The 25,812-nt window shown below is 36.5% G+C and overlaps 1 protein-coding gene across 1 annotated transcript; it reads right to left on the bottom strand.

Annotated features, from left to right (window-relative positions):
- Window positions 1-107: 107 nt before the first annotated feature.
- STYX (serine/threonine/tyrosine interacting protein) lies at window positions 108-23,572 on the bottom strand. The gene is made up of 11 exons (XM_008073156.2): window positions 23,536-23,572; window positions 21,476-21,549; window positions 19,190-19,243; window positions 16,396-16,493; window positions 12,573-12,633; window positions 12,147-12,183; window positions 11,663-11,702; window positions 11,202-11,252; window positions 9,497-9,569; window positions 4,419-4,512; window positions 108-1,832 (listed from the first exon to the last, which is right to left on the bottom strand). Exons 1-11 carry the CDS (start codon window positions 23,570-23,572, stop codon window positions 1,759-1,761), a joined length of 693 nt encoding a protein of 230 aa, XP_008071347.2. The 3' UTR covers window positions 108-1,758.
- Window positions 23,573-25,812: the final 2,240 nt, after the last annotated feature.

The raw sequence follows: 25,812 nt of genomic DNA, 5'->3' as shown, positions 1-25,812 counted from the left end.
AGAATCTTGGACCACAACAGGGTTAACAGCACGCTGTTTTCAGGGTGGAGAAATACGGAGGGAAGGGAAGGGAAGTCAGAAGAACACCATCCGGGTCCACAGGAATGAACTCTTAGTTAACAGCAATTTTAGTTTCCACTCTCCCACTATGCTGGATAAGAAAGCTTTTACTGTACCACATCAGGGGAGGAAAGCAAAGCAAGTAACCTGGTGTAATAGGCTACTTTGCATAGTACCTCCAGGAACCAAGGGAATATATAGAAATCATTCCCATCAATAAAGCACCTCAGGAGAGGACTGAGAAAAATGAGACACAAGTGAGTTTTGTTTGTGCTACCCAAAGTCATCAACTATAAAAAGTTAAAAACACTCCTCTCTTCCCTCACATTATACTTAACAAAAATGCTTTTCTCAGAACAGCCTTTATACATATAAATAACACAGAGAACGAAATTCTATAAAGTGACTTTGTGTAAGCAAATTACGGGGGAAATATGGGTTAGCTGACTTTAAAAAACTGATTAAACTGTTAATTTAAAATACACTAGCGTTTCTCACAAATCACTTCCTCCAATATCCCCTATAAATGCATCTTCAAAGAAAAGCTTCTGAGCCAGAACAAACTCACAGACTCATTAAGACAACATAAAATGAAGGAGTAGCTCCATATTCCAAACAGTTTACTAAGGTTTCTTCAAACCTCAAACTTTCAGCTTAAACTAATTTATGATTTAAAAAGAAATGACAATAAAGGGGTAACTTTTCACTGGTCTACATACTAATTTAGAGGTCATGAGAATTTACTTTTTTTTTTAAATGATGCAAGGCACTTTTCTTTTTTGGGCTTCATTTAGGAAAAAAATAGTGCTACACTGGTTTATTATATATCCAATTTAGAACCATCTTGGACAAAGAAAAAAAGGGCTGGGCAACTGAAAAGAAATATAACATTTGGTTTTCACCCCAAAGAAATGCCAATAGGAAAGTCACTTGAAAATCTAACACTATCCTTGTTTTTAAGCACTTGGTATTATAGAGCAAAACATCTTTTTATCATAAAAACTATTTTTTTTCTATAGAATAAACAAATTAGGAAGGTAATAGGAATGAAAGCAATTAAATCATGTTAAAGTAAGTAAGGGTAGTTGGCTAGGGCCATGATTTAAAGATTATTAATAAGGGACCAAGAAGTTTAAAAAATAAAATAGTAATTAATCTACTGAATTATACTGAAAAAGAATTGTGGCAGATTCCTGCATTTTGTTAATGTTTCTGTAAGAGGTTCCATCATAAAAGTGAAGTGTAAAATTATGTTTAAAAATGTAATATATAGAACAAAAAATGAATTTTTAGCAAACCTTAGGAAATTCTTTTGCTATAAATTACCCAAACTTTATAAACAAGTCCCCCCTAACTTGCATTTTGTTTAAAGTAATAACTTTATATCATACAAATAAATTTCAAGTATGAAAAGTGCATTATTGCAATAATACCTCTTTGTAAGTCCAAAATTCTTGGTTTATAATAAAACTTGTAAAGTGTTTAAAAAAAAAAAAAAAAAGGAGTAAGACCATCAGTGCCATCTATTGCAGAAGTCCAACATCTTAAAATGTTGCTTAACAGTTGCAGAGAAACATGTCTGGAAGCAACATATAATTGAAAAGAAACTACTTGTATTTTTACCACTTTACATTATTATTATCTCTAGTATTTTCTTTTTCTCAAGTAGAAATTCACACTCTGTAATGCTGCTCTCAGTCAGCCATTCTGTGCAGTTGCCACTTGCATGTTTCCAAAATCCTCTTCTTCTTCATGTGTTCTCTTCAAACTGCCTGAAAGTTATTGCATGAAGACGAAATGGGAAAGAAAGTAACATTCATGTTAGAATGTTACAGCCAGTAAAAATGTGTTTTTCATTAAGTGATACCATGTAAATTTTCACTATGAAAATTCCAGAACTGAATTTATAGTAAACTAGTAAATTCTTTTATTATAAATTACCCAAGTAACTTCTAATCTTCAAGACAGGATGTAGTTTCCCTCCTGAGAATTAAGTATGTCTTAGGTACTGCATATATAATAAACTAATTTTTAAAACACTGTGAAAATAGACCTTTTAAAGAGATAATAATACATGAATGTTTGGTTACCAAGTTAATGCTTCTTGGGTACCATAGACATCTGACTTAGGGCACAAAATTTAAGAAATTAATATCATATTTTAAAGATTTTATAGATATAATTATCTTCTAGCTTTCACAGCCTATGCTATGCAAAGCAACGAAAATATTTTCCACTGAAGCTGTGGTTTCATTACCAAGTCTAAGGCTGGGAGAAAGGAAGTTCATGTAGCAGATAAAGAAGAGATTTTCTTTGATCTATTCTTCCCACCATAGCCTGCTATTATAGAAATCTCCAACATAGAATTCATGCTATCTCTATATGCCCAAAAAAATTGTAATCAAGAAGTTTTAATTTCAGTGGAGGAAAACTTTAAGGAACAGATAAACTAGCAAAGGGTCTGCTGTGTTTTTTGTCTAGCAATGGCATGGTCTTAAACTTATGCCCTAAAGGTCATATTACATCATGGTAATAATGTTAATTTAGGAGGCAAATTCTAACATGAAGCTTATTTTTCACTATAAGGCTAATAGAATAAAGATAAAACACAACGGAAAAAAGCAATTAAATTTCAGATGAAGTGCTGCACCTCTATGGGAACTCCAAATGGCTAGGGGCTGGAGGAAGGGTACATTAACCATCATGTTTTCCTACAGAGATGACATCTGAACCAAAAAATGGGAGACTAAATGTGATGTGGTTTAGGTGAAGAAAAGTCACACACAGGAAACCATCAGCAGTTCTGTTTTTTGGAGTGCAGACATAAAGAGATGAGACAGAAATTGAAAAATCAGAAGGGCCTTTACTACATATGACATTCTACATATTTTTCTGTAGGAATGAAATCAATGAAGACTCCCGTGAAGGAAAATTATCATTAGAAGTATCTTTCATGAAAATAATTCTGATCACAATGTACAAAACAGACCAAATAACAAGATCTTGGATAGGATGCCAATCTGGACCTGAGCTAGATTACTCTATAAAAGGGAAAGAATGTTAAGATACTGACAAAACAGACCCTATAGGATCTGGCAAATAATTAGAGGTAGCAAAGGAAAGAAATGAGTCAATGACAACTAGGAAGTTGAGTCTGAGAGGGGACTATCTAGCCTTATCATTATAGGCAGTGCAGTACAGTGGAAAGAGTTCTATACTTGTGGATCAGATCACCTATTCTCAATTTCCAGGTCAACACTAACTAGGTAAATAGCCTGTTCTTCCTGTCTTATGTAACTGTTGGTTTAAAGACTGAAATGAACTGTGGGGTAGTAAAACTAAATAATAAAAATGCTATGGGTACTCTGATAAAGTAAAAACAAAGGAGACAAGGGTAGCAAGGTCTTGGAAAAGGTAAAAAAGTTAAAAGATTTTGAGAATGGCATGCTTTGATTGATAACTTTGAAAACGAGGGGTTGGGGTGCTTCTGAAACAGCAAAGGAGAGGAGAAAGGATTGAAATATTGATGGCAAGTGAAAAACTGAGGTAGCTCACATTAGCCACTCTACTAAACTTGAAACAGTCATTCATTTACAGAGACCAGGTTTCATTCTGTTGCCCAGGCTGGAGTGTAGTGGCACAATCACAGCTCACTGCAGCCTTGAACTCCTTGGCTAAAGCAATCCTCCCACCTCAGCCTCCTGAGTAGCTAGGACTATATATGTGTGCCACCACATCTGGCTAATTAAAATTTTTTTTGTAGAGATGAGGTCTCGCAATGTTGTCCAGGTTGGTCTCAAACTTCTGGCCTCAAGTGATCCTCCTGCATTGACCCCCAAAGTGCTGAGATTATAGGTGTGAGCCACTGCACCCATCCTCATTCACTAAATATCCTTTATTTTTTAATAAGATCACCTAAGTGTGCTTAGGGACCCTTCTCCAGATATTCCTTATTATTTTTCATCTTTTCAACACAGTTGTACTAGTTAAGAGATTAAAATCTAAACCAAGTATATACCTCATCTTCCAACCAGCATATTCTAATTGACTAGACACAGCTGATAGTATAAACACAGCAGAAGCTCATTATACACACTTAGTCATTATACAATTAATGCCTAAATTAATTGTATAATGACTAAATTTTTAAAACACTGAAAACAGACCTTTTAAAGAGATAATAATACATGAATGTTTGGTTACCAAGTTAACACTTCTTAGACACCATAAACATCTGACTTATCTTGTTTTCATTCAGTAGTTCAACAAGAGTTTTCTAAACAATTTAAATTGTTCAGTAACACGTTCTCTGCCTTGATCATTCTTCCCAACTTCCTTCAAAAAGAAAAATCCCTTACCTGTGGTACCAGAATGAACAGATAATGACCTTTCTATCTGGAGTGGTGACATCATCTGTATTGTTAATTTTGCTAGGTAGATAGCTTCATATTCCTAAAAAAGATTTTAATTACCTTGATTATACATTTACATTCCTGGATATCCAAAACTGCGATGAATGTGTACATTATTGGTATTCTTAGTTTACAATGAAAAATATGGTGCCATATTGTAAGAGAAACAGAAGTTTAAAATTCCTATCATAATTTCAAGACTACTGATAACTATACATCAAGTCAGGCCAACAGCCTGTATCTACATACACTGAACTGCCAGCCAGTATATGTTGCCTGCCACATTAGCTATGATTAATCATTAGCTGTTAGCTATTATTAATCTCTCACTCCATCAGTTAAAAAAAAAACACCCTATATTGGCGATATCAATAGCCTTCTGTTTCTAGTTAAAGATGAAGGAATAAGGCATTTTGTTCCTCTCCTTTTCTAAAAACAAGGAAAACAACTTATGAAACTAATAGTATTCATAACTCTGAGTATAAGAAGAATGAGAAAAGTAAGGAATTGATTACCAGTTGGTCAGGATTTACAGTTGGTCACTTTTACAAAGGGAGGAGGGGAGTTGTGCTGTAAGTATGGATAGTAAGGTGGAGGAGAAATTGGTTTGCAAGTAGCCAAGCATCAGTGATCTGGGATGGCTAAAAGTAAAGGCTAAACCAGTAATGTTAGCCTGGCCATAAAAGAGAATCACCTCTGAGGCACTTTAAAACACATATACACACTCAGGCCCTGTTCTCAGTGATTTTTCACTTAATTGGCATGGGTAAGGATTCCCCAGGTGATTCTAAAGTGCATCCAGTGCTTATCAATTTGAAAATAGTGCGGTGGCATAAGGAGCGTTGCTTCTTACCCACTCAGTCATGCTACCAGAGAAAGCTGAGAACACTCAAGCTGTCTTTCCCAAACATCCCTCTGGCCCACAACTTTACTCATGGGCAAACTGCTAGCCTAAAATGAATACTTCCAGTTATCAGATGAACACCAATAAAAAGAGAACCAGTGTAAGTCTTAATCAAGGATTTTGCAAGGAGAAAAAAGCAACATTATAACCAAAAGGCATAAAGAATACACCATGAAAATTACATCAAAGCAGATAAAAATTTCTAACAAGTTAATCAAAGCCAATATGGCCGCTATGGGACTGAATGTTTGCACCCCCTAAAAATTCCTATGCTGGAATCCTAACCCTAAATGTGACGGTATTAGGAATTGAGGCCTTTAGGGGTAATTAGGTTTAGATGAGGTCATGATGACAAAGTCCCAATGGTGGAATTAGTACCCTTACAATAATACAAAGATACTTCTTATTTCCGCTCACCCTCGCCTTGTGAGGGCACAAGAAGGCAGTGACCTATAAGCAGGGCAGAGTGCACCAGGAAATGAATTGGCTGGCACACTGATCTTGGACTTCCCGGCTTCCAGAACAGAAATATACAAGTGTTTCTTAAGCCACCCACGCTATGGCATTTTGTTACAGAAGTCTGAGCTAAAACAATGGCATTTCTGCAATGAGTTCAAAGACGTCTCAAATGACAAAAGGAAATGACATATCAACTATCAAGGCCCAACAAAGAAATGGAAGAGAGAAAAAATATAAAACCACAGAAATAGTGAACAGAAGAAATCAACAAAGAGATCATAACATGCAATCATGGCAAAATATTAATTTCTACTGGATTGTTCCAGTTAGCACATAGATATGTTATACTTCTTCTCATCTTAGAAAACAAACAAAAACCCTCTCTTAACCCCAGTTCTCCCTCCACTTACTATTTCATTTGCTTTCCCTTATGAAATGAATGATTACATAGATTTGTAAAACCATCCAAAGTCAGCTGAAGAGTATCAGAAAATCAAACCAAATTACTAAATGAAGTAACCAGTCCAAGAATTGGTACATGCTCAAAATATATGAATAAAATAATGAATAATGGAATAAAAGAAAACATTAAGGTCAGATGACTTCACATGTGCCACATACTAATGCATAAAGAAACAGATAATTCCAATCCAAATTAAACTGTCACAGGGCACAAAGAGAAAAGAAAAGCTACCATTTTAAAAATAAGAACATTGAGACAGGAACTAAAACCAGAAAATGGTAGCACACACACACACACAAAATTACACACCATTATTACTTATTCAAGTGATTCCAAAATCCTGAAAAAAACATATTAGCAATAGAATCCAGTAACACGTTAAGAGAACAGTCTACCATAACCAAGTGGGTCTAATATTGGGAAATCTAGTATATTGTGATCCAATACTTCAACTCATCATATTAATGGCTCAAACATATAAAACTATTCCTTTGAATATTACATGAATATATTTTTTAAAAAGTCAAAAATCGTATCTATTCCCGACTTAAAAAAACTCAACAGAAAAATACATATTAATACACATACAGAGTATAACACTAGAAGCACTGGTATTAAAATAGAGAATAAAGGGCGCAAGTGGTATATATCAGTAGCCCCAGGCAACACAGGAGGCTGAGGATTGTTTGAGCCCAGAATGGGCAACATAGTTAGACATAGCCTCTTAAAAAAAACAAAAAAACAACAAAAAAAAACAACAAAAAAACATTGTTCTGATACAAAGGACACCCAATGAAAAAGAAGTAAAAATTAAATTAGAAAGGTGGTAAAACTATCATTTGAAAATGAAATCAAAGTCAGAATAAACGAATTTAGTAAAGTTTGCAACTGAAAGCTTAATAAAAATCAACATATACAAATAACCACAGAAAAAACATACTGGAAGAAAAAAAATTTCATTTATAATGGGAATAAAAGAGTACCTAGGAATACATTTCATAAGAAATGCTTATGCTCTCTACAAAGAACACCTCAAAACTCTAAAGGACATAGAAATCGACCTGAAGTCTTCTCTGAAATGCAATCTCAGAAAAGACAAAATGCAAAGGTATCAATTCTTTCTGAACTATCAATGGAGAGACAAAACTCTTTAAAAATACCTATAAGACTCTTTCCAATAAAGCTCATAACAAAAAGTGTTAAGAACTCACCTGGAAAATCCTGGAACATTAATATGAGGGGGCTCTCGAGTCACATCATACAAGATTCATTTAAAATTACAGAATTTTAAATGGTTTCATATAGGTATAGAGACACACAGATCAATGGAACAGAATACAAAGTCCAAAAGTAGACCCAAGTATAGATCTGAATTTGATATATAACAAAAATGCTATTTCAAATCAATGAGATAAGGATAGATTTTCTTAATATACAAGGAGCTCTTACAAACCAGTGAGAAAAAGATCAACAATTGATAGAAAAATGGCAAAGAACAATCGATTCACACACACACACACACACACACACACACACATACACACACACAAATACAAATAACTCAAACATGGAAAAAGAAGTCCAAATTCATTCAATCAGCGGGAAACAAATTAAAACCATAATGAATTGCCACTTTTATGGCCATAATGACAATGATAAAAAAGTGCGATCAAATATTTTTGGCTACTGGTATTGACTAGAGTAGGAGGAAACAGGCATTCCTTGTTTCCTAGTGGTGCAAGTTTACATTATTTCATCATTTTTAGAGGTAATTTGGAAACATCTATGAAGTTTCAAATGCAGCCTAATCCAGCAATTCTACCTAATCAATTTTCTTACTCGTATATTCATATGTGTACACAAAGATGTACCTCTCAGGATATCTTTCCAATATTGTTTATAACTATGAAAGATTTTGCCAGCCTGGGTAACATGCTGAGACTTTGTCTCTACAATAAATGAATAAATAAATTAGCCGGGTGTGGTGGCATGCACCTGTAGCCCCAGCTGTTTGGAAGGCTGTGGCAGAAAATTGCCTGAGCCCAACAGGGTTGAGGCTGTGTTGGTTGATACTGAGATGGTGCCACTCCAGCCTGGGCTAGAATGAGACTCCAACTCAAAAAAAAAAGAAAAAGGGGAAAAAAAAAAATCTGAAAGTCCTTAAATAAGACCAGTCATGTAAAATTGTGATATGTATTTTATTATAAAAATATTAAGCAGATAGGGCAACATGTGCTATCATAGACTGATCTTTAATATATACTATTAAGGAGACTTATGTGACATCATATACTCTTTAGGCACTGCTAAACTTTAATTTTTTTAACCATATACGTATATTACTCTTTCAAATAAAAAAACCCATAAAGAATAAAAAGAAACATTTTATATAAACAGGTTGAAAACAGAGCTACTACTGTTTCTCTTTTGAATGAAGTAAAAATAGTCATTTACCATTAAAATGAAATCTAAAGTTTGATAACTGAAACAATCCATTTTATAATGCTCTTGATGTCTCAATGGAAGCTTTATCTCTGTATAACTGGATGTAATTAGCCAGCGCACATTCTTCAGTCTATGATTTTCCCTCTTGGAAAAAAGCAATAACCTGGTCTAATCAGATTAATTCACCAGTTTATATTATTGTCTCTTTCATTGCATCTGCCAGGCATCAACAAAGTTTGAAATAACATGTAAAGATGAACATAAAGAACAGAAAAAGCTGGCTGGGCACAAAAGCTTCCATCTGTAATCCCAGCTACTTGGGAGGCCAAGGAGTACTGCCTGAGCCCAGAAGGCTGAAGCTGCAGTGAGCCGTGATCATGCCACTGTCCCCTCCAGCCAGGGTGACAGAGTGAGACTCAGACTAAAAAAAAAAAGAAGAATAGAGAAACCTGTCATATTAAATAAACTTAGACTCAAAACTCTCTTATATTCTGTGATCAAAATTAAAAAAAAATTGAAGAAATTTCTGGCATTGATTATTTTACAAGATTTAATAATGTGCCTTTAATCTTTTTCTTTGTAATGCAGCTTTAAGAAAATACTTTTAAATAGAGATGTAAACTTAAGTAAAGAATCAAACTAGAAAGATTATGGCAATTTTGATTATTTACAAAATAAATCCTACACCTAAGTTACATGACAAAAGATTTAACTATCTTATTTTCTGACTGCCTTGAAAAAAGGAGAAGTTACCTGAAGCTGATGGACAAATCCAGCATTAGGATTAATACAAAATCTTCTTTCTTGAACATAAGCGAATGCATCTCTGAAAAAAGAAAATTAATGTGATGACACTTCTTTATGAATTCTTGTTTCCCAGAATTTACCTAAAATATGAACTTAACTAAAATTTTGCCTATGAGAGGAACTCACCATACAATTCAGCACTAAAGCGGGGAAGTGAGCTGTATTGGAAAAAGCATGGTCAGACTAAATACCACAACCCCTTTGCTCACCAGCTGTGTGTCTTAGGGAAACTTCTCTAAGTTTTATTATTTTTCATTGGTAAAATGAGAAATATAATAATATCTATTTTGGGGGACTACTGTGAATGGGAAGTAGTAAGTGTAAAGCACTTCTGTGCACGAGCACATGCTAGAAATATCATCATCAATTAAATGAGAAGCATCTTTACTTCCCTGTGTGGTTGTGAAGCTTAGATGAGACAAAGTGCTAGAACAGGACTGGGATCATAGCCGAGACTCAATAACGGAAGTTATTTTCACTATTAATATTCTTACTGGCAAGATTCCAAAGAAGGGAATATATAAAACATAAAGTTCATCAATGCATGTTACATCTGTTTTCAATTAAATAAGCAAAGCATTTATATTCAAGTAATATTCCTTTAAGAACTGACCATTTTAAGCAAAGCTCTCCATTATATGTTAGAAATAAAGAGAGAATTAAATAGAAAGAGGTGTTAGCTGGGTGCAGTGGCTCAGCCTATAAACCCAGCACTTTGGGAGGTAGGTAAGAGGTAAGAGGACTGCCTGAGCCCAGGAGTTCGAGACCAGCCTGGGCAACTTGGTAAGCCTTTGTGCCAGGCACAGTGGCGTGTGCCTGTAGTCCCTGCTACCGGGGAGGCTGAGGCTGGAGGATCGCTTGAGTCCAGGAATTCTGGGCTGCTGTGCGCTATGCCGATCGGGTGTCTGCACTAAGTTCGGCATCAATATGGTGACCTCCCGGGAGTGGGGGACCACCAGGTTGTCTAAGGAGGGGTGAACTGGCCCAGGTCAGAAATGGAGCAGGTCAAAACTCCCGTGTTGATCAGTAGTGGGATCGCGCCTGTGAATAGCCACTGTACTCTAGCCTGGGCAACATAGCGAGACCCTGTCACTAAAAAAAAAAAAAAGACTTCATATCTGTAGTTCCAGCTACTGGGAAGGCTGAGGCAGAAGGATTGCCTAAGCCCAGTAGGTTGAAGTTGCAGTGGCCGTGAGTGTGCCCCTGCACTCCAGCCTGGGCGACAGAGTGAAACTCTGACTCAAAAAAACCCCCAAGAACCAAAAAATGAAAAACCAAGGCAAGCACTAATATTTGTGTCCAAGCAAGCACTAATATTTGTTTTTAAACACAGACTAGCTAAAATTCCTTTATAGTAAGTAAGTAGTTTTCCACAGCTGATCTCATCTATAATGGTTTATCTTGGCTTCTTAAAATAACTAGTTAGCAACAGCTCCATAAAACCACAAACCTATTAGCCTAAGCAGATCTACACAGGTAGATAAATTGGGCTAAGAGATGAACCACAGGATAAAGGCCTACCTAATCAAACATGATTATGTGGAAAAAAAAAAATCAGTGGAGTGTTAACTTCAAACACCCAAGACGTTGTTATTAAGTTTCATTTGAATGAGAATGTAAACTGTGGCTAGGCTTCAGAGTCCTTTCTTACCTGTACTTCATTCCATATGTTTCCATGATGTATGCAATAACAAAGGCGGCACTGAAGAGCAGAAAAAAATTTTTTAGAGAAAAACATAAAACCCAACTCAACATTATATGTTAGAGAAAGAAAATTATCGCTGGGCGCAGTGGTTCATGCCCATAATCTCAGCACTTCGGGAGGCTGAGGTGAGAGGACTGCCTGAGCTCACAGGTTTGAGACCAGCCTGGGCAACTGGTGAGACCTCATCTCTACAATAAATTAAAAAAAAAAAATTAGCCTGGTGTGGTGGCACGTGCCTGTAATGCCAGCTACTTGGAAGGTTGAGGTGGAAGGATCACCTGAGCCCAGCAGGTTGAGGCTGTGGTGGACGGGAGCATGCTCCTGCCCTCTAGCCTGGGCGACACAGTGAGACTCCAACTCAAAAAAAAAAAAAAAAAAAAGAAAATTTTCTCTGACTTCATTCATACCTTCTGGAGATCCCTGCATTTCCATGCACAAGTACTTTTCCTGAAAAACAATAAATAGTTATTCTGATAAAAAACAAAACAAAACACCTGAGTCACCAGCTCAACTATATGGAAACCATATAGCATCATCAAATAAATCTTTCCTTAAGCATTTTATATCATATACACACAACATGGATATTTAATACTTTTCAAGTCTTTACAATGTATTTATATTAACTGTGTAGAGAACACAAGAGACTTTTGGTTTAAAAAATTTGGAGCTTGCAGAGAATTTGAAAACAGTTCTACAGAGATATTTAAGAAAGTCTATCCAAATGAAATAAGTAGTTGAGAAAAGGCAAGTTTGGGAGTAGTGTTATATATAATTAATATGATTACAAGTTCCATATCCTGCATTTTAAGACAATACAAATTTTAAAAATTAACTAATAAATAATCCCCTAAAAATAAATTTTAGCTCAGTAAAGGAAATATTGTTTACCTCCAGTTTGTAAGCTCCCATCAATAAATTCTTTAGACTGAAGGTAAAAGACAATGTGTTATAATTAAACATGTGGGTTAACATAAGCATAAAATAAATATATACAGTAAAATAAAAGGAAATCTATTAAAAACAAATTTTTCCTAATTTATATTTTTTAAAAATTATCTTAATTTGAGAATTTCCAAAATGTACAAATATAACTATTAAAAGTCAAAAAAATTATACAGGGGCTAAAATTTAATTTGAATCTAATAAACCCAAAGTATAATTTTTCATATTTTGAAGATCATAAAAATTTTTCAAGAATTCATTTTAAAAAATACAGCTTTCAGTCATAACAAAGTAGTGCATTTTAGAACTACAATTAAGAAGTCAAACCATAAATAAATTTTAAATGATTATCTTTAAAATATTGATACCTACCATAGGGAAAAAACGTATTATATTTTCAACTGGATTATCTGCAATATCCAAGACTAAATATCTGAAAATAGAATATTTGTGATAAGCACACATTAAATAAAACTATGTATAAAAAACACTAACTTTGACTATTGATAACCATAAAAAGAATGCAAAACAACTTTCAAAGTATTATATTTCTAAGAAGTGGGTCATAGATTTTTATATTGCTTGAAGGCATAGCATTGCAACTTAAATAACATGTTAACATCTCTGATATGTTAGTATTAAAAAAATCTATCTGGTTAAAATAGAACAATCCCAATCAGGATTTCTCTAGATCAAAGAAGACCAAGATATAAAGACAAAAAGTATCCCTAATCATTACTGTTTTACCAATTTTCCTAAGACCAGAAGACTATTCTCTAAGTGGTCTGGTGATCCCTTTTCCTAACCCTATATAGGACATTTTCCAGGAAGCCCAAAATATCTGAAAGAGAAAGAGCTAATAAAAACAGAAGGCAGCTATCTGATGGAACAGAAATGTTACTTTAGAAAACACTTAAAATAAGGCATTATTAATATATGAGGCTTATTTTATTTTGTGAAAAACTTCCACTTCTAACCTATCTGAGCCAACCTGCTGTTTATTAACACACATACAGGTAACTGACTAGTTTATGAAATTAGGTTTTAAGGTCAATTTTGCTTTAAAAATTTCAGTTCTTCAAAGATAATTTAAGTTGTAACAACTTCAAAACATTTAGGGCTTAATACAGAGAAGCTGAAGCTCAGGATTTAAAGTAAACTCAATGCTCAATCCACAAGGATTCTGACAACTTGTATCCTAAAGTTATTGGGCTGCTGCCCTGTTATATAACACAATGCTTCAAGGGAAAAAAGTTGACACCAAGTCAATTTAAAGTATTTTAACGCATGCCATTTTTAACACAAGAACAACTAGTAGAGTTGTCAATCTAAAAGAAGCTAGTACTATGGGTCTAAGGAGAAATGCCTCTTCCATTAGTATAAAGAACCTGCACCAAGATCATTTTGTTACTAAAAACAGTAATTGTATGCAAAATAGAAATGTATAGCATGACAGTGTAAAACACAACATTATCGTTGTCTTTTACAGACAAATCTCTATGTGTGTCATAAATACACAAACATGACAAAGAAAGATTTAGGATGAAATATACCGAAGTATTTTTTTCTAGATTGTGAAATTGTGAACATATGTTTCTTGGTGTCATTCTCTACCTTTCAAAGTATCTATAAAGAACAAATCTTTCTTTCACAACTAGAAAAAAATGTTATATTTTATAGAATACAGATGTTCCCTTTTTTTTTTTTGAGTCAGAATATCACTCCGTTGCCCAGACTGGAGTGCAGTGGCACACTCATGACCACCCCAGCATTGACCTGCTGGGCTCAGGTGACCCTTCTGCCAAAGTCTTCCAAGTAGCTGGATCTATAGATGCGCATTACCACGCCCGGCTAATTTTTCTATTTTATTGTAGAGATGAGGTCTTGCCAAGTTGCCCAGGCTGGTCTCGAACCACGTGGGCTCAGGCAATCCTCTCGCCTTTGACCTCCCAAAGTGGGATTACAGGCTTTGAGCCACCACACCCGGCCCAGATGTTCCCTTTTTAAAATTAGTTTTAATAAACTGAAAAAAGTTTGCACATGGTAAAAAGAAAATTCTAACAGTATAAAAGTATATACAGTCAGCCCTCTGTATTTGTGTATTTCACATTTGTGGATTTAACCACCCATGGATCAAAAACATTAACAACAAAAATTGGTCAGGCACAGCGGCTCAGTTTGTAATCCTAGCACTTAGGGAGGCCAAGGATCCCTTGAGCCCAGAAATTCAAGACCAGCCTGGGCAACATAGTAAGACCTTGTCTCTAGAAAAAGAATAAAAAAAAATTTTTAAATTAAGTTTAAAAAACCCCCAATAATACAGATAAAAATACAGTATAACAATTATTTACATAGCCATTTACAATGTATTAGGCATTATAAGTAATCTTGAGATGATTTAATGTATGTGAGAGGATGTACATAGGTTACAGGCAAACATTTGCCATTTTATATAAGGAACTTGAACATCTGAGGATCTTGGCATTGGGAGGGTAAAGGAGGATAGAGGAGTCAATTCACCCAGGGATACTGAGGTATGACTACCATGTAAATTAGGTCTCTTTACTATCTCAGACCCTAAATTTTCCTTCTCAGAAGCAATCACTGTCAAGTTTCTAGTCTGTTGGTCTAAAAATTACTAATTTAATAAATCTATTTATATTTATTCCTATTATACAAGAATATATATGCTTAATGCATTGTGTGTGTGTGTGTGCGTGCGTATAAACACATTAGGAATATACATATGGTTCTACACTGCTTTTTTCTATACACTGTAACGTATCCTGGAGATCATTCCAAATCAATACACATAGATATATTTCATTCTTTTTCATAGCTACATAGTAGTCTATTGTATATTCACTATATATATATATATATATATTGAGATGGAGTCTCACTCTGTCACCCAGACTAGAGTGCAGTGGCCGCTCCTGGCCACCGCAGCCTCGACGTGCTGGGCTCTGGCGATCCTTCCACCTCAGCCTTCCAAGTAGCTGGAACTACAGGTGCACGCTACCACGCCTGGCTAATTTTTGATTTATTGTAGAGATGAGGTCTCACCAAGTTGCCCAGGCAGGTCTCGAACCCGCGGGCTCAGGCAATCCACTCACCTCAGCCTCCCAAAGGCGTGGGATTACAGGCTGAGCCACCGAGCCTGGCTCACATAATATATTTTACAGTGTCTTATATGTATGGCTATTTATAGGTTGTACATTAGAAATCATCAGATGCTCAACCACATTTATCATAAGCTACATAAGCAAGTTAAATTAAAACTACATGAGACGCAATGCTTACTCAACTAGACTCACAAAAATTAAAAAAGTTTTAATTTTGGAGAGATACCAATGAAAGAGTCACTCTCATAAACTTGCTAGTGGGAATGTAAACTGATACAACTCACTAGAGGACAATCTGCAACATTGATAACAATTTAAAATCCACCAATCTTACTTCTACAAGTCTGCCCTAGTAAGTAAGATACTTACATACAAATTAAATAACATGTACAGGGACAGTCATTTTATGCTATATATATTAGTAAAAGTCTGGAAGCAATCTAAATGTCCAACAATAGACTGATTGAAATAAGTTTTAGTATAGCCATGCAATGGATTACAATGCAACTTAACAAAGTCAGTGTAAAAAACAAGAATTTATCTATAGGAATATGCTTGCATATGTAACATCCATATTATGGATATGTTATGGAAGGATACTTAATAAAGATGCAACAGTAGGCCATTGCCTTGCTAGACTCTGGAGTGGCCATGTGCTCTTTGAACTATGGCTGTCGCCATGCCTCCTGGCTTTGGCCCCCTCCCCCGCCTTGGGGAGGTGAATCTTCTCTCTCCCTTCTCTTTCTAATTTACTTTTAAATAAACTTTTCTTTCTTTGTCTCTTAAAAAAAAAAGATGTAACAGTAGATGTCTTGAAGGAGGGAAATAGAGGGCAGGAATTGGGAAACCTACTTTCTAGCATACATTCTTTTGAACCTTTAGAATTCTGCATTATGAGCATACATTATTTTTTTTCAATATTTTAAATAAAATTTACTTTAAATTATGACCCATCTTTACAAACTCATTATGTACAGATGAAAATCAGCTCATGTAAAACCTGAAATAAAACTTCATTAAATGTTTGCTACCCATAACATTTTGTTATAAATCATAGTAGTAATTCTTACCTAAATAATTGTTGAAAGTTTGGTTTAATAAAGTTTGCTTCAATATTTTGTCGTATGCATATTATATGTGTTATTCCATGTTTCTGTAGAACAGGTAGCTGTAAAAAAAAAAAAAAAGGGAGGGAGGACAGGAAAGAGAAGTAGTTTAACCTGAGCCCAAATCTCTAGACTATTTCAAGTATAAACTATACTGAGTTTATAATCCTATATAATTAATTTCCACTTTTTGCATTAAATAATCCAGAGCAATACTAATAATTCAAGAGCAAAGTAAAAAATACCTTATATGCTATGAAGTGAATGTTTGTATCACCCCAAATTCATATGTTGAAGCCCTTACATCCTAAGATGTGATAAATGATGGAGGCTTTGGAAGGTACTTAGTTTTATATGAGACCATGAGGGTGGAACCCCCATATTGGGATTAGAATCCATATAAGAAGAAGAGACCATGTCAGGATACAGCAGGAAAGCAGGAGTCTACCAGCCAGGAAGAGGCCCTCACCAGAACTGGACCGTGATGGCACCTTAGTCTTGGATCTCCCAGTCTCCAGAACTGAGAGCTTATAACTTCCTGTTGTTTAAGCCACCCAATCTATGGCATTTTGTTAGAGGAACCTAAGCCAAGACTGTATGATTTTCAAAAGTTTTAAATGTTAATTTTTTGCAGCAAATTTTCTTATGTCAGCATAGAGAGAGTTCAATTATCATTTTTCCTGAGCACATCCTAAGTTAGGGAAAGTACAGTAAACATTTGGTGGGATTAATAATTAACCAATGTTCTCTATTCACATTTATGCCAATCTCAAATGAATCCAAGATTCATTGCTTCATTTACACTTGGTCTATAATAGAATTTTTATATCTACTTCATTAATGTGAGGAACTACAAAGTGACATTAGAAAATTGTGGTTAGAAACATGTTTTAACAAGCTTTGAAAAAACATAAGGCAACTACTAAGTAAAAACAAACCTAAGTTAAAAAAAAACACAAAAAACCCTAATACAATAGCAAACAGATTTTATACTTTTCAATAGATTTGTTATATAAAGCAAATTATGACCTCACCTTATATGTACCAACGGAAGAAAAATTTTATAAAAAGAAGTAATTCACTAGTTACAAAATTCCTAAATTTGAACCTTTTATTTAAACTGTATCTGAATGTAATAAAAAATATACTTAAGTAAATGTGGCCAGGCATGGTGGTTCAGGCCTATAATCCCAGCACTGGGGAGGGAGGATTGCTTGAGGCCAGGAGTTCAAGACCAGCCTGAGCATCATAGCCAAACCCTGCTTCTACAAAAGAATCTTAAAAACTAGATTTCTTTCTCTTCATTTTTATTTTTTTAACTTGTTTTTAGATGATGGTATAAAAAGGAGTATGGGCTATAGTAGGGTGACTCAGGGTGGGAAACATAAAATACTGTCATAGAAGCTTTTCCTCAGTCTAATAAGACCATGGTGAAATTTTGAGAGAAGAGGTTTTGAGGAGATAGCTCTATAAACAAATACCTTAATGAGGTAAATACTATAGTATGTATATTTATAAAGTGCAGTGGGAATAAAAAAGCAAATTACCCAAAACCACCTGAAACGCCAGTATTTGATGAACAGTACATTATATGGGCATTAACTTCATTTATATTCATCTTTTACAAAATAAGTTACAACCAAGTTACATCAGTTTCCTAGTACTTATTTTTACCAACTCCCTATCTTTCTAACTTAGCTATATGTCATCAAAATGACCAGAGTTCTGCCTTGACAATAAAATATATTCCAATTTCGAGATGAATGACATTTTAAAACTCCCAACTCTCTAAAATTTGTAAGAACATCAAATAGAAATATCATACACAATTTAAGTATACTGACTTCTGAACAGGCAAACTAGGGGACAGACATTTGTGACACATTTCTCACTGTACCTAAAAACAAATCAGTAGCATTGTCATAATTCATAGATCTAAATCCTCTAGAAGTGGAAGAACATCTGCTATGTAGTATATATTAAAATTAGATATAACTATTTTAATTGTGCAACTGAAGAAGTCCATTACACTTTGACTATATAGGCTATCTACACAGGTTGAGCACCTCTTATTTAAAAAGCTGGGGCCAGAAGTGTGTCAGATTTTAGATTTCTTAAAAATTCTGGAATATTTGCATTATACTTACTGGTTGAACATCCCTAATCCAAAAATCTGAAATCCAAAAATCTCTAATGAGCATTTCCTTTGAGCAATATGTTGGCACTCAAAAAATTTTGGAGCATTACAGATTTCAGATTAAAGATGCTCAATCTGTATAGTGCAATGTTTTCTAACCTGGAGCATCCCAGATCTCAAAAGTCTGGAAAAACAGAAATAATATGAATCACTTTCAATTAAAAAACACATATACTTTTACCGTTGATAAGGAGGTTTAACTAAACACTGAATTTCCTTAGTTTGGGCTTTAACTGTATCTCATGTTGTGTAGAAGTTATGATTAATAACTGCAGATGTTAGGCAGTAAAGAAGTTAAAGGCCAACTATTTGGTAAATCTTTAAAATATATAAATTTTATGAGAAAAATAAAACATAAAAACTCTTTATGGTTTGTGAAAAAAATCTGAGAATTACTAGTCCAGTAAAATTGGATAAGAGGAAATTACTTTGCCGTGACAATTACTGTTTACACACATTATCTGTGGATGCTCCCTAAAATAAAACTCTTTATTACTGAAAAACTTACCCAAGAAAAGTTGGTTAATAGAGTATCTTGTGAACCTAATCTAAAGTTCATACCTTGCTTTTCATAGCAGATGAATATGGGCCTAAGAACAATCCAGGTAATATTTCCTAGAAAAAAAATTGAGATATTTACCATCAGCCACTTATATCTATACAAAATATGTACCATATTTTGAAACTGAATTTATGGGATATTTTCATAGCTGTTATAATAATTTGCTCAAGAGTTTGCTTTTGTAGGAAGCATTTCCTAGCCACAATGAGCAAACGATTGGGAAGAAAAATGTCTATGTGCTTTATAATATCAAATGAAACATTCTGAGATTAAATATAGTTCTGAAAAGTCAGCATCTGAACTTCTACAGTGCTTGTTATAAGCAGTTGGATAGAATATATTGAATTGTTGCCTTTTAGATTAATAAAACTACTAGTAAAACAGGCATAAGGGAAATCTTCCCTTTGGAATCTCACAAAACCTTATTCAGCCAAATACAAAGCAGCACAAGTTACAACAGGCTTATAACTATCATCTACAGCGAACAGAAGTAAACTACTATCCTCAAACATGTACCTGTTGACAAGGTTTCAACAAATTAAATAACAACTTTCCAAATGCTGCATTCACATTTATTCTATAAAAATTCAATATAGAAAGCTTTCAGTCTAGGCAGGGTGTAGTGGCTCATGACTGTGATCCCAGCATCTTAGAAAACTGAGGTGAGAGAATTGCTTGAGCCCAGGAGTTCGAGACCAGCCTAGGCAACAGAGAGAGATTGTGCTACTGTACAACAGCTTGGGCAACAGGGTGAGACCCCAACAACAAAAAAGAAAGTCTTCAGTCTAGATAATTATACTCTAGATACTAATATAGTGTGACTTTACAGCTCAGTTCTGTAAGACATAACTATTGATGTATAGCGGGGGTCCCTAATGCCCCCAGGACCACAGAACAGTACCAGTCCATGGCCCATTAAGAACCAGGCCACACAGCAGGAAGCAAGCGGCAGGTGAGTGAGCAAAGCTTCATCTGTACTTACAGCTGCTCCCCATTGCTCACTTTATTGTCTGAGCTCCGATTCTTGCCATATCAGTGGTGGCGTTAGATTCTCATAGGAGCAGAAACCATATTGTGAACTGTGCATGCAAGGGATCTATTTTGTGGCTCATTATGAGAATCTTATGCCTGATGTTGTGAGGTGAAGCTGAGGCGGTGATGCTAGTGCTGGGAAGCAGTTGCAAATACAAATTAACACGAGCAGTGAGGTCTGACTGCACAGAGACAATAAATCAGTTGCTTGTAGACTCATTGAAACCCTATCAGTGAGTGGCCAATGATTGGATGCACTTCAATTGCACAGCTGCATCTGGTGGCAGGCTTTAAGTCACAATCCGACACTTACTTTAGTCCCTGCATGGCCTGCCTATTATTTTATTTACCACTTCCATCTGCACCTTTTTTTAATGAGTTGTGTAATTATTTAATTACATATTAAAATGTAATATTAATAGAAATAAGGTGCACAATAAATGTTATGTACTTGAATCCTCCTGAAACCATCTCCTTCCCCAAGTCTGTGGAAAAACCTGTTTCCCACAAAATTGGTCCCTGATGTCAAAAAGGTTGGGGACCACTGGTATATAGGACTGATTTCTCCCACTAGCTTCTTGTGGGCAAAAATTACATTTTGCTCATCTTTGCACCCCCTCTAATAGCACCAAGTAAAATTCCTCATAAGTACTCAACAATTTTTAAAAAGTGAATTTTCATTAAGAGAGAAAGGTAACAGATTTTTAGAAGTCAAAGAATTCCCAGGAATAAGACACTGTTAATCCGGGGCCAACTGACTGTAAATGGTAAAAAATGCAAAAGAAAATGAACGGCTATGAAGGTTAGCTACCATTTTAATTTTATTTCACTGCAAACTGGAAATATTCAACTTGTTCTTCTGGATGACTTAATTATAAAGTTGATTGAAAGACACAAAAATGAACAATTATTTAAATGCCTAACTTGCTGTACAGTCAACTCTTCTAAACTTATCCCAACTAGGCAGAGAAAACAAACTGCTTTCAAAGGAACATAAACACAGTATCCAATTTTTCACATTCGGAAAAAGAAGGCAATTCATTAAGCACATACTATTTTGCTGGTACTACACTAACCTAACCTCTCATCTTTTCAGAACCAAGATTAACCTTAAATATTTAAAACAATTATTATTTAAAATACTTAGTCATAAAACTACAACCAGTAGGTCTCAAATCCTTTGTAAAATTAGGTTGCTATTTAACAATGATAATAATATAGGTTGGCTTGAACAAAGCAAAAGGTTGCCATACCTGCATCTCTCGTCTCATTGGATAGGTCCACTCCTTAAAAATGGAAGAAAAAACAGGAATAAAAGTAAATAACACTTAAAAAAAAAAAGTCACCCAATTAAAGGTTAAAGTTGTGACATACAAGTATTTTTAAAAGCTATACTACATTTTAATAACATTTCATAAAAATGGCAGATTTGGCTGACTTTACAAACATGTAAAAATACAAGAAACAAAAACTAAGGTATTTTAAAAATTAACTGGGTTTCCAGAATTACATTGCTTCATACAAAGGATGAAAGAAATAGCTCTTCATCTTAAGAATAAATACTCCAGTAAATATTTCCAAAAACCAATCCTTTAAATTAGAGGCACCCAATAGATTTTTTTGTTGTTCATATCAATTTTAATCAACTTGCAACAGATAACTAAAACAATGTGTGAGGCAGGACTCAGGAAGAAAAGAGTGTCTGATCAATAAGTAATGCCTGTAATGAAGAAAAACGATATCTGCCATCACTGATCTACAATGTCAAATGTTTACCAAAGAGCCTTTTGCATATGCATTTGGACTTCAGATTATGTCTAGTTTAATTCCTTTTACACATATCACAAAAGATAGAGCTTATTTTGTCTTTAGAATCCAAACCAATATAAAGAAGCTGGAAGATAATGTAAAGTGCCAATAGCAAACAACAGAAAATATTTTATTTTTATTTTTTTGAGTCTAGGTCTCACTCTGTCACCTAGACTGGAGTGCAGTGGCATGATCATGGCTCACTGCAGCCTTGAACTCCTGGGCTCAACTCAAGTAATCTTCCCACTTCAGTCTCCCAAGCAGCTGGGACTACAGGCATGCACCACCACACCTAACTAATTTTTGTATTGTTTTGTAGAGACGAGGTCCCACTACGTTGCCCAGTCTGGTCTTGAACTCCTGTGCTCAAGCAGTCCTCCTGCCTCGGTCTCCCAAAGTTCTGGGATTTACAAGTGAGAGTCACCATGTCTGGCTAAAAAATATCTTAAAAGTTAGAAAAAATAAAAGCAGTTATAGTAAACTGAGATGAAGAATCAAAAAACTACATAGATACTCCTCATTTGTAAATAGACTGCATTCCAAAAGTTTCCAAGTTGGTTGCTTAAAACTCAGAATTATTAATGTTATTAGGTTTCCAAAATAGTCTGGAAGTTTTTTTAAACCTTTTACAGTGAAATAATTTTAGGACTACACATAAGTTGCAAAAATAATACAAGAAATTCCATTTACCTTTCACCCAGATTTCCCAAATTAAAAAAGTACTTTTAACACAGAAGGTAGCAATGTCATACATCTGTAATGAAAAGAGAGAACAATACTCCTACAGTGGCAGTTTTTTTTAAGAAAAACAGAAAACATATTTGTTTTAAATCTCAAAAACAGCTATCAGCACTGTAGAAGTAGACTATAAACTCTGAGAAAGCCTCTAAGTAATGACAGTTCTAAAATATGTATCTTTAAGTGCACAGCTGAGGTTGGGCTCGGTGGCTCAGCTTGTAATCCCAGCACTTTGGGAGGCTGAGGCAAGTGGATTACCTGAGCCCGCGGGTTTGAGATCAGCCTGGGCTGTGGAAGGGGACTTTAAAAAACATCTACAATGTCAAAAATTAGGCTAAGCATGTACTCGACCTTTGCACAGTTTAAAAAAAAAAAAGTTCCCTCCCTGGAAACTGGCAACAGCACCTGCTGGCTAGGTTAAACTGCTTAACAGCTTTTTTTCCTGCTTCTGTGAACCCCGCTAGCATTGCTTGAAAGGTACCTAGGCCTCCAGGATGTCGCGGTTTGGCCCAGTTGGAAAGTCCCAATGTGGTTTTCCCCCATTTAAGCAAGCCCCTATAGCTAGTGGGGGTCCTTGCTGTGGCACTGTTATGTCCAGCAGGCAAGTGGCTACTGGCCTGGTTCTTGGCTAATAAACCTCTCCTTTTTATAACTTGTACTTTTGGTGTTGGTGTCTGTGACTTAAGCGCTCGGTCCCTATTTCATGTGGGGGCTCACCAGGGAGATCCGAGAGCTGAATCCCCAGCAGCCCCAGTCGCCAGCTGACCTGGTGGGTCTGCAGACCCGCAGACCTCAGTGTTCATCGAGCCTGGTGAGTCTGTGGACTCGCAGACAGCTGACTGTCATCTGACTGTTGTGGCAGACTCACAGCGTCCCCAGAGCCCTCTGAGAGGTGAGTCAAGTTCCTGTTCTGTTTATGCGCACTTCTGGTTGGTCCCACAGGACAGCTGGACGCAGCACTAATTCCTGGGTCTGAGGTCCCAGTGAGATGTCACTGGGCCCTCCGGTATTGCCCTTGGGCAGTTAGGTCTGTCTGTTCAGTTTGTGCTATTGTTTTTGTTTGTTCAGTGTTAGTCACTGTTGTGTCTGTCATTGCTATCAATATTATGGGGCAGCAGTGCTCTGAGCCTGACACCCCTCTGTAACTGGTTTTGTGCCACTTCAAGGATTTCCAAGGAGCGGCACAGCAGTCAGGTTATCAGGTAAACCAAGGAAACCTAACTACCCTTTGTTCCCTTGAATGGCCCACATTTCCTAATTGCAACTGGCCACCGGAGGGGACCTTCAACCTTGCCATAGTGTGGAAGGTCCGACAGTTCGTCTATCAATGCCACCCAGACCAGATAATGCTCCTGGTAATGTAGCAGCCATCATGGATGAAGAAAGCCAAAAAGAAAGCTAATTCTTCTCACATTTTAGCCCTACAGGAAACTCCAAAAGCCAAACCTCTAGTCCTCCAGAGCCCACTGGAGGATGATGAAATTCCCCTGCCCTACTCTACATCTGAGTGGGAGCAGGGGGTCCACAAGGTTCTCAGCCCATCACTCACCAGGAGTGGGTCCTTGTATCAGCCCCTTTATCCCCCCTTCCCATGGGTCTCCCAAGGGCCCCACCGCCCCCGATAAACTGACTAACCCTGACTTGTCTTCAGGGAACTCAGAACCACAAACTTCCATAGTCCTCCCCCTGAGACAGGCCCCAGGACTAGACACGGGAGGTTCAGGGAACCAGCCCTTTATGGTTTATGTCCCTTTCTCTACTGGTGATCTTTACAATTAGAAGCACCAAAATTTGGCATTCTCTGAAAAAACTCAGAGCCCCACAGGCCTTTTAGAAACTATTTTCTTCACCCACCAGCCCACTTGGGATGACTGCCAACAGCTCCTCCAAGCCCTTTATACAGCGGAGGAAAGAGAACAAATTCATCAGGAGGCAAGGAAACTGGTCCTGGGACTGGACGGCAGACTGGCAGAGCAGGACTGTGTAGACAGTGTCTTCCCCGCTGAGAGGCCTAATTAGAACCTAAACACTGATCACGGTAGGGAGTGTCTCACCACATATCGCCGGACTTTAATTGGGGGGGGTCTCTGGGCTGCCACTAGGTTGCCCACAAATTTGTCTAAGGTAAGTGAGGTAACTCAGGGCCCATAGGAATCTCCCACGGCTTTTCTGGAATGACTTATGGAGGCCTAGCGGACGTACTCCCATAGATCCAGAGGCTCCAGAAAATTGGAGGGCTTTAGTTACAGCCTTTGTCTCCCAGTCGGCCTCTGATATAAGAAAGAAATTACAGAAAATTGAAGGATTTGAAGGGAAAAGTTTATCATAATTAACTGAGAAAGCCCAAAAGGTCTATAATAGCAGGGACTCGCTTGAAGACTAACAAATCAAAAAGATGGCCAAAGTAGTAGCAGCAGCTTTACAGGAAGTTAAACCCAAGCAGCCAACAAGGAAAAGAGGACCAGCACCGGGCGAAAAACTCCACTAGCAAAAAATCAATGTGCCTGCTGTAAAAAAATTGGGCCCAGACAGGCCACCCCAACCACAAGAGTGCCCTCCGGGGGGGTGGTACCCACCGAAATCTACTCCTGTGCTTCAATTACAAACTGACTGATGAAGCCGGGGCTCTGTCAATTCCCCCCCCCCGGAGCCCAGGGTGAAACTTATGGTGGGGGGAAGCCCTGTCCACTTAGTGGACACGGGGGCTGAGTATTCAGTCCTCCAAAAGTGCAACGGCCTGCTTCAGAATAAGCATTCCTTGGTCCAGGGGGCAACCGGGACTCAATTATGCCCCTGGACCACCAAAAGAACAATAAATTTGGGAAGAGGGGAAGTAACTCAATCATTCCTAGTAATGCCAGACTGCCCGTACTCGCTCCTGGGACGTGACCTCTTACACAAGCTTAAGGCCAACATAGGTTTTAAGGAAACCATGGCAGCAGTAAGTCTAAACCCATCTGGGGCATCAAAAATTCTTGTTAGTGTTCCCCTAAGTGAGGAATACACGTTAACAGAAGGTGGGGCCCCTCTTGACTTTTCAAAC

The sequence above is a fragment of the Carlito syrichta genome, unplaced genomic scaffold (genome assembly GCF_000164805.1).
Source record: "Carlito syrichta isolate Samal-C Ts95f unplaced genomic scaffold, Tarsius_syrichta-2.0.1 Scaffold315704, whole genome shotgun sequence".
Taxonomy (NCBI): Eukaryota; Metazoa; Chordata; class Mammalia; order Primates; family Tarsiidae; genus Carlito; species Carlito syrichta.
This window is presented reverse-complemented; position numbering and strand designations above follow the sequence as displayed.